This window comes from Nanorana parkeri, unplaced genomic scaffold (assembly GCF_000935625.1).
Source record: "Nanorana parkeri isolate BGI_ZX_2015 unplaced genomic scaffold, ASM93562v1 scaffold628, whole genome shotgun sequence".
Classification (NCBI taxonomy): Eukaryota; Metazoa; Chordata; class Amphibia; order Anura; family Dicroglossidae; genus Nanorana; species Nanorana parkeri.
Window position 1 is genome coordinate 586,255 of NW_017306896.1, and position 8,886 is coordinate 595,140.

General features: G+C 42.7%; 1 protein-coding gene across 1 annotated transcript in view; it reads right to left on the minus strand.

Annotated features, from left to right (window-relative positions):
- Positions 1–8,886, minus strand: part of ZRSR2 (zinc finger CCCH-type, RNA binding motif and serine/arginine rich 2) — a 28,889-nt gene that overhangs the window by 19,189 nt on the left and 814 nt on the right. The window contains exons 2-5 of the mRNA XM_018563057.1: positions 7,694–7,773; positions 5,910–5,991; positions 4,843–4,948; positions 4,064–4,147 (exon numbers count right to left, since the gene is read on the minus strand). Coding sequence (XP_018418559.1) covers positions 4,064–4,147; positions 4,843–4,948; positions 5,910–5,991; positions 7,694–7,773 — 352 coding nt within the window. The remainder of the gene's footprint in view (positions 1–4,063; positions 4,148–4,842; positions 4,949–5,909; positions 5,992–7,693; positions 7,774–8,886) is intronic.

An 8,886-nucleotide genomic window follows, 5' to 3' on the forward strand; every position in this document is an offset into this window, starting at 1 on the left:
GGGGGCTGAGAAACCCCCTTATGTGATAGCAAAAGAGGTGACAGGTCCTCTTTATGGAGACATCAGGGGTCTCCAAGACCCCTAATGTCACCTAGGACCTCCCTGAAAAAGCTGATGAAGCAGAGATCTGCTTCATCAGCTTCTCTCCAGCATCTGAAGCTGGAGAGTGACACGAGTATGCAGAGGTGATGTATTATACAACACTTCCGCATTCTGACAGCGGAGAGGGGACCGGAGGGAGGTCGTGTACCGACCTCCCTCTGATCCCGTGTACCGACCTCCCTCTGATCCCGTGACAGACAGTTTGCTGGTCCCGGGCTCGCACCAAGCACAGCTGAGCCCGGGACCAGCGTGACAGCGGGCGCACATCCCGGGACCTCATACAAGCGATCCGCAGGCTCTATAGCCGGTGGATCGCTTGTATATTAACGGGCATCGTTGCCCGTTTTCAAATGTCGGCATCTCCCGTTCGCACGCGCCCAGCGGCGCGCGCAAGGGGGCGTGGCTGAGCGGACGTCTAAAGACGCCCACTCAGATCTAGAGAGCGCCAGACTGGCCATTTTTTTACAACGGCCGGCAAGTGGTTAAAGGAAAACTTCTTATAATGCACCTCTGATAATAATGCATGTTAATTAACAGGCACATGTCAGCATTACCAAATACAATCACACCTCTTGCTGGTCATGAATAAAAATGCCTTCCTGAGCTCCCTCATGTGACCTAAAGCCTAGGTAGCCTAGATCACACGGTCCATGAGTCCTGTGAAAGTTGCAAATCATCATAAAATGAAGAGTCTGGAAGATTTACTCGGGAAGCAGAGGCTGCTTGTGTAATGAGCTGTTTCGTGAACATATCAATTTACAAACTATAGGAGGGAATTAAGATTTTAAAATAAGCAACATTTAGAAAATTATTTTAAGTTGAACATTTTAGAAAATACTACAGTGATCCTTTAAAGCACATGTCACTGTACTGTTACCAGTGAAAAGAGTAAAGGCTACTTGGATAACTATAGTTGAAACAATACAGGTTAACAAGCTGCTATTGGTGGCATGTGGGAATACGCAGAATTCATACAACTCTAAGTGCACACATTCAATCTTACTTTAAAGCCAGATATAAAAAAAATTGTAAATGGAATATGTCAAATACTTTAAGAAAAAGATACATCTTGGTGCAGTGAGGCTTGGTAAGCTAAGCGTGTGGAAATAAGGTTAAGGAATCATTTTTCAAAGATGATGAACTAGGTCGCTTTGCAATACAGGATAAAATATCAATTACATTTTTACAAAGATGATGTTCTGCGTCCTTTAACCCCAGGTTTATATCTGAATAGATGCTTAAACTAAAAATTGTTTATTTATGGATTATAAAGTAGATCAGTCACTAGAAAATATTTACTTGACATATATGCAGAAAAGCACCACAGCAATGTGTCTAGACAAACTTTCCTAGTGAAATCAGCTCCATAGCTCCTAAGGGACTCCCAATCCAGATGTATAAGCTAATTGTCTGCAGTATAGCACTCTAGCACCCCTCAATGCATAGTGTGTGCTGCTCTGCCCCTCAGCAAGATGCTGTACTGCAGGAACTAGCTAAGGCAAACATGTCAGTCTGATCACATTTTTGCGCAGACAGGTTAACTTTAAAGAAAGTCATTTGAAAACAAATGTGCTGATTTGAAGTGCACATGTCACACTCTGAGCCTAAGACAATAAACAAATGATATTAACGTCAATAGCTGCTTTGTTCCCCTTGCAGAAGAAAGTCCGCAGGTATGAAGTGTTTTGGAAAAACGACGTGTAAAATGTGCTGGTTAACACAAAGAGTGAGAAGGAATTACCAAATGATGGAGTATCCAGATTGAACGTTCACTATGCTAGGTGAACAGCCTCTATTCCTCCAATAAATCAAATTCATATTTTTGGCCATGACTGTACTTACTACATACAGTCATGTGTATTAACATGAGATGGTTTCATAAAAATATATTTTTTTACATGTCCCCTATTGTAGACTTTCTTGAATGCACATTAAAGCCCCACTGATCCCTTTTCATCTACTAATGTAATCTAGTGAGGCTGCATATAACAATGAATATACTTCTCTTTTTAAATCTGCTAAGTGCTGCAACAAGAGATAGAAAACCTAGGAGTGCCCCAGCAGCCCAGCTCTCCAACATACCCCTCTAAAGGCCAACTGAGAACAATAATCTGAAGGAAGTTAAGCAAGGTGAACAGTCCGTTTACTGTAAATTCCACCTGCCATAATCTACACTGCTGCCTCCTCCCCGCAAGTCTTCTTTACATGCGGGTGAAGTCCAATGCACGCAGTACTTCCATGTCTGTGTGAGCACTGAAGGTCTCATAGATCGCAGGGCTGCAATTGCATGTCCGCCTCTTCTTCATCCTAGCCAATCACAAAACACACAGCCCCAGGCTTCATTTAATGACTGGCCAGGAGGAGAGATGGACCAAGGTGTGACCTGAGGTCTATGAGATCTGCAGCACTTACAGCCAGAGTGGATACAGGAGTACCGCGGGTGCTGGACTTCCACCTGCATGTAAAGAAGCAGATTTGCAGGGAGAAGGCGGCATTGTAAATGAATGCTGGTGGCTTTACAGTTCAACTTGCTCGGTAATATCATTGTGCTCATAGTTGGACTTTAATCAACAGCTCTACTCAGGTAATAGGAGCAGATGTTGAGGAGAGCAGTGTTTAGTGAGCATGTCAGACCGCAGCACAGCTTGTGTGTAAGAACCTCGGTCTGGCTCTGCTACGTGCTGACAGAAGTTTTGCTGTAGCACTTAACTGATAAAAAAGCAGGAAAGAAGCATATTTATTACTGTATATGCAGGCTGACTATTACAAAAACAAACTGACTAACAAACCAGCAACACAAGGTTTTGTTAAATATTTCCAGGAAGACTACACAATCCGTTTAGTCCCTAGCTTCAGAGAAATCTTATTGTTCCCCGCATTATACACTGTTTTTTTTAAAGGACAAAATGGGATTTCATCTGATGCAACATTTGCATATATTCATTCTTTTTTTTATATAAAAAAATACAATTTTGTTTTTGAAAACCCCCCACATTTTACAGTTTTTGGCAATGATTACTACATAATTAGTGTGGCTAACAGATAGATAGTTTATTGTGGGAGTTTTAGGTCACAAAATACACAAAAGGAGTGAAATACAATTTTAGTTTGGAACAATTTTAGAATGTGGTATGTTTGTCTCCTAACTTGAATAGCCTCTTCAGCACTATATTTTCTTATAATCTTTTTATTAAAATGTATTTTTTAAATTTTGTTTTACTTTTTTCTAATTTTTAAAAACTTTACTTTTTATTTTAAAATTGTATAATTTTTTTTTTAAACTAGGGGGCACTAAGGGGTTATTTATTTACAGGGGCTTAGATACACAGTATCTCTGAGGAGAATACGGTATTCTCCTTAGAGATACGTTGTAGCCGTTTGCAACACACAGCTGGCTCGCAGCTGCACAACACACTGAGCTGCTGCCGGCTCTGTGATCACAGCGATTACTTATCACTGTGATCACAGGGTTGGGACCACCTAATTTGCTGTTGAGGGTCTGCCTTGGACTCCTAGGGACCCAGCAACAGCAGTAACTCAATGAGTGCTGCTCCCTCCATGGACCAGCGCTCACTGTACCGCATGATGAGATTACCGCATGATGAGATTACCTCATCAGCAATTCAAAGCCACACAGACAAGCTTTGTAACAATCTACAGCAGAACCTCTGTAGCCATCTACAAATCACCACAGAAAGTAATCAGAAACATGTGTAGCTGCTACAAATCTCTGCTAAATGCCACTGGCAGGTTATGGGCCTAGCACTTAGCAACTATATTATCTATCCACCTTATAGAGCAGAATGGAAAAACAACTAGAAATTAAATGTTCGCTAGGGAAATCACCGGCTGAGGCAGTACTTCTCAGACATGTTCTGGGTGTTCATTTAGGATACAGCAGACATCTGACTAGAGCTGAGGCAGGATATAAATGTTTTTATCCTCCTAGTGCAGGAATCACCTCTCTTTCTCTCTTCTTCACTTCTTCTGGCTCTTCTGCTCTCTCTTTCATCTCCTGTTCTCTCCATTCCTCTATCATCCGTCTCTATGGGAAACAAAAAGTGCAAATCACTTATACGGAACCACAAATTTCTTGTGTCATTTAAGCCTCACATCTAAATACTTCGTATTTCTGGGTTTCAACTGAGAAAACATCAAGATTAGACAAAAGACAAAAGGTAATGACATCATGCACAAAAACATGTGGTACTGTACACAGAAGTAACTGCCATCTGTACATGTAAAAATCACATTGTGTGCTGCATCACTGGCCATGACCCTGGGCTTCCCATATCCCTGACCATAGCCCTGGGAAAGCCATCGCTGTGGTTATGTTTGGTACACAAAAGGCAGCAACTAGGATTTGTTTTACCTTGCATACATAGCTTATGTTTTGCATTGGACCTGCGTTGAGTACTGTAGGCCAACAGAGCCCAGCACAAGTGGTGTGAAGGGGCTTTAACAGATAGTGGCCTGACAACACTGAAGTTACACCTCACACTTTTTTGTACTTTAAGGTTGTTCTATACTACAAAACCGGTGATGTGTTGGCTTAGAACAGGGGTAGGCAACCTTGGCTCTCCAGCTGTGCTGAAACTACAAATCCCATCGTGCTTCTCCCTCTGGGAATCATGCCTGTGGCTTGCAATGCCTAATGAGATATTGTAGTTTCAGCACAGCTGGAGAGCCAAGGTTGCCTACCCCTGGCCTAGAAGGAAAATCACTATCATATCAATGTACCTCTTCCTCTTCCCGTTTTCTAGCCGCTTCCTCCTTTTCCTTTTTCAGCCTGAATTCTTCCTGAGCCTTCTGCTCTCGAAGAAGCCATTCTTCATGCTGCCTCTGCCTGTATGAATGTACAATGATATCTCAATCCACAACAGTTATGATTAACACAGAAAACATTACTGCAAACCCTGAGCACACAGCCAAGTTATTTTACTCTCATCCTTATATCGATTACGGCCCCTTTCACAAGGGTGGTCCGATCGGGTCCGTCTGTCAGTTTTTCAGGCAGACCCGACCAGATGCCCAAAGCAAATCCGTCAGCAGCCGCGTGTAAACGGACATAAGTCTGTTTACACTCGGTTAACCCCGACTCCGGCCAGGTCCGGAAAAACAAACGGATCAGAGATCTGTTTCGTCGGACCTGATCGTGCCAGACTGAGGTAATCTGATGTAAGCAGACACATGTCACTTACATGTGATTCCCAATAGACAGACATGGGGTCCAGTAATTGCAGTTCTTTCATCCATCCAAGATGGTGGAAAAAACTGGAAGGACACCGCTGTGACATCCGCTCCGTTCTGCTGTGATCAGGAGAGTGATCAGCCCGTGTGAAAAGGGCCTAAAGGAGACGTGCAGGAAGAGTAAAATATTTTCTCCCTGCTGCTTATAGCTGGCATGGGACACTGCAGCTGTCACACACCGGCTATGATCATGTAACCGCTGATAGTCCAGTTCCTAATCTCATCTCCCTACAGAGAACAGTTACTGTTCCCCGCTGGTATTCGCCCCTATTTGTTACTCCAGAGCTCATTGGAGGGACAGGCAGTGGAGAGGGCCAGAGCTAGCTGTTACTTAGGCAGCAAGAGTTGGTCTGACAATATTGCCAGGATACCTCCCACATGTGCTGTGGTTATGCCCTATCAGCATATAGCAGGAGTTAGCCCACTATCTGCTGACTCTGGGTCAGAGGAGTACATTAGCAAATGAACTCCTGTAACATAAAAGAGAGGTAAAGCAAAAAAACTTCTATTGTAAAAACAACTACAATTTAGAACACGTTTTATATAATTTCACCAACCTTTCAATCACATCCTGAAGGTCATCCTCCTCTTCATCATCATCATCATCATCTTCAGCGCAGGCCTCCCCTTCCTTCTCTTCTGCCATACAGGAAAGGGTCATGTTAACTATACTTGTAGCAAAATTAACAGATTTTAAAAAATGGACTCAAACTTCAGTCAGCTCCGGCTGCTTCATCTATCAAACAAGTGGCAAATTTAAAACACTGCCAGATTTGTAATAAATGTGATATTGTGCAAGAGACAATGCTTGTTATTAACCACTTCAGTACCTGCACGTTACACCCTCTTCATTATCGGGCCATTTTTCAGAGCTGTGCAAGTTTGTCTGAGAACGCCTACGACACGCAGCAATGTAACAAAATTAATTTGACATCGTTTTTGGGGACAAATCGAGCTTTCTTGTGGTGGTATTTAATAACTGCCTTTTTTAAATAAAATTTTAACTATATAAAGTAAAAATAAAAACTTGAAAAAAAGCCAATGTCTCTTACTTTTGTTTATAAATCTTAGCGAATAAAAAAGGACAGTATGAAAATAAAGGAAATTACTTCTTTTAGAAAGTAGACACTGGAAGGTGGTCTGATTTTTTGCAGCCATTTTTGGGAAATTAAGAAATATGCCGGTATTAAGGGGGTTAAAACATGGAGCTTGGTAATCATGCACAAGATGCAATATGTACAAGACAGACAGAGGGAGGAGGTGAAGGGGTTAATTTACAGGTCACATACACTGGGAGGATAGAGATGGGGTTAATGTATAGATGTGCAGGATAAGGAAGGTGAAAGGGTTAATGCAGATTTTCACAAGCAGGAGAGGAGTGGGGGACAAAAGGGTTAAAATGTGTAACGGTATTTTTTTGCTGCAGCAGCTTGTTTTCACTAGGAAGCAATGAATGGATGACTCAACAAATCATTGCTCCCTTTACTCTCCCCTGCCTCTGATGTAAGAGGAAGAGGAGGGATTGGAAATGTAAACATTGCCATATGATCGCTGTGATCACCAATCACATCGATCACAGAACCAGTCACAAGTTATTTTGGGCTTTGGAAGAAGTGTAGAAGGGTTAAAACCCCTGTGTCTAAGAGGAGATTTCCTTCAGTTTTGGGAGATTTGCTCTTACTTGCTGTAGGTTATCTGAGGCAGGAAGTGAAAGAATGTCTACTCAATTGGACACAGAAGGCCAAGAAAAAAAAAATAAAGTGACACTAAACTTGGTTAAACCTTAGAAATACATTCAAGTGCCTCAACTATTAACATAAATGTATCGTATTTGTGTATCACTCGGCTGTAGATCCTCCAATCATCTCTGAATTGGTGCTGACACTGTCCTTCTGGAGGGTGGCTACGTCTGTTCCCCATGGTCCCTGTGTGTTGTAATGAAGCCACCACTTCAAGCTCGCTCCTGTGATAGACTACAATCTCAATATAAATTAGCAAACTAAAGATGAGATTGTAGTCAATCACAGGAGTGATCTTGGAGCGTTGACTACATTACAACACACACAGGAACCATGGGGAACAAAAGTAGCCGCCCTCCAGAAGGAAGGACAGTGTCAGCTCCAATTCAGAGATGATTTGAGGATCTACAGCCGGCTGATACACAAATGAGATACATTTTGGTCAATAGTTAAGGTACTTGAATGCATTTTTAAGATGTAACTCCTGAGTTTGTCACTTTAATCGTTCCCTATCTAAAGTAAAAAAAAAGTTTGGCCTTTAGATATAATTTTTGTGGAAATCCTGGCGATTATTATAACTACAAAACATTTCATTGACGAACCTGCTTCTCTTAATTTAGCAAGAGCCTGTCTTTTCTTCCTTCGGTTTTCCTTCTTTCGAAGAGCTCTGTTTGCTTTGTGGCTGAAATAAAGAAAACAAAGCGCTCATTGGAGGGTCAGACAGGGGAGGGGGCAGGCACAGCTGGCTCTAGAGAGACAGAAGCAGCTGTCAGTTAGGCAGCGCGGTGGATCCAAACAATATTGCCGGAATCATTCCCTACTGCAGTGCGGCTCTGCGCTGTCAGCACATAGTGGGCAGTAGTTTGCTAGATTCTGACTTTGAGTCACAGGAATACATTAGTAGATGTCCTCCTATGACACAAAAAAAGTAAAGCCAAAAAACCCCATCTCATGCCTGATGAAGGGACCCTGAGTGGCCCCGAAACATTGCAATGTGACAAGGTGTGCATCAATAAAATGATCACTTCTTGAATATTTAACCATAGTGTGCTGGTGACATATTTTACTACTTGAATCTGAAGCGTTGCCATCTGCAGTCACTCGTTCCATGTCTGCCTTTAGCGGATCCCTGAAAACTCATCTCTTTAGGGAAGCCTATCCAGCGTCCACCCAAAAGCTACATTTTTGTTTTCCCAAACAACTCAACACAATGAATGTCTTTGTTATCACTTGCCCTTCCCATTTAGATTGTAGCTCTTAGAGAACTATGGGGTAAGTTGTTTTCCCAATAGTTCTCCTGAGGGTCACGGGAGGACATATACTAGCTTCCTCCCATGGCCCAAAGCTCAGTATATCATGAGCTTCAGCTCGCAGTATACTGAGACCACCGCAGCCGGAACGGATCCCAACATTACTGTCGAGATCCACCCAGCTGTATGAGTGACAGCTGGCTCTGCCTATCTAGAGACAGAGACAGCTGTGCCTGCCCTCTACCCCTGACAGTCAGCGCGGGATTGGAGCAGGGGAAATCCCTGCAGGAAGCCGTGAGTGACAGTCACTGCTCTCTGCAGGGAGATGATCGAGAAATGAGCAAGCGACGGTATGTTTTCACTCACTTCCCGGTCTATTGGCTCGAACTATAAGGATGAGTGATTTTCACTCACCTCACAGTTCTCCTTTAAGAGCAGGGCCCTCCTAACCCCCTTGTCTTGAATTGTATTGTAGCTGGACTGTCTCCCTATATTTTGAAAAGGACAGAGCAAAATATTGGCGCAAGAGATTATATATATATATA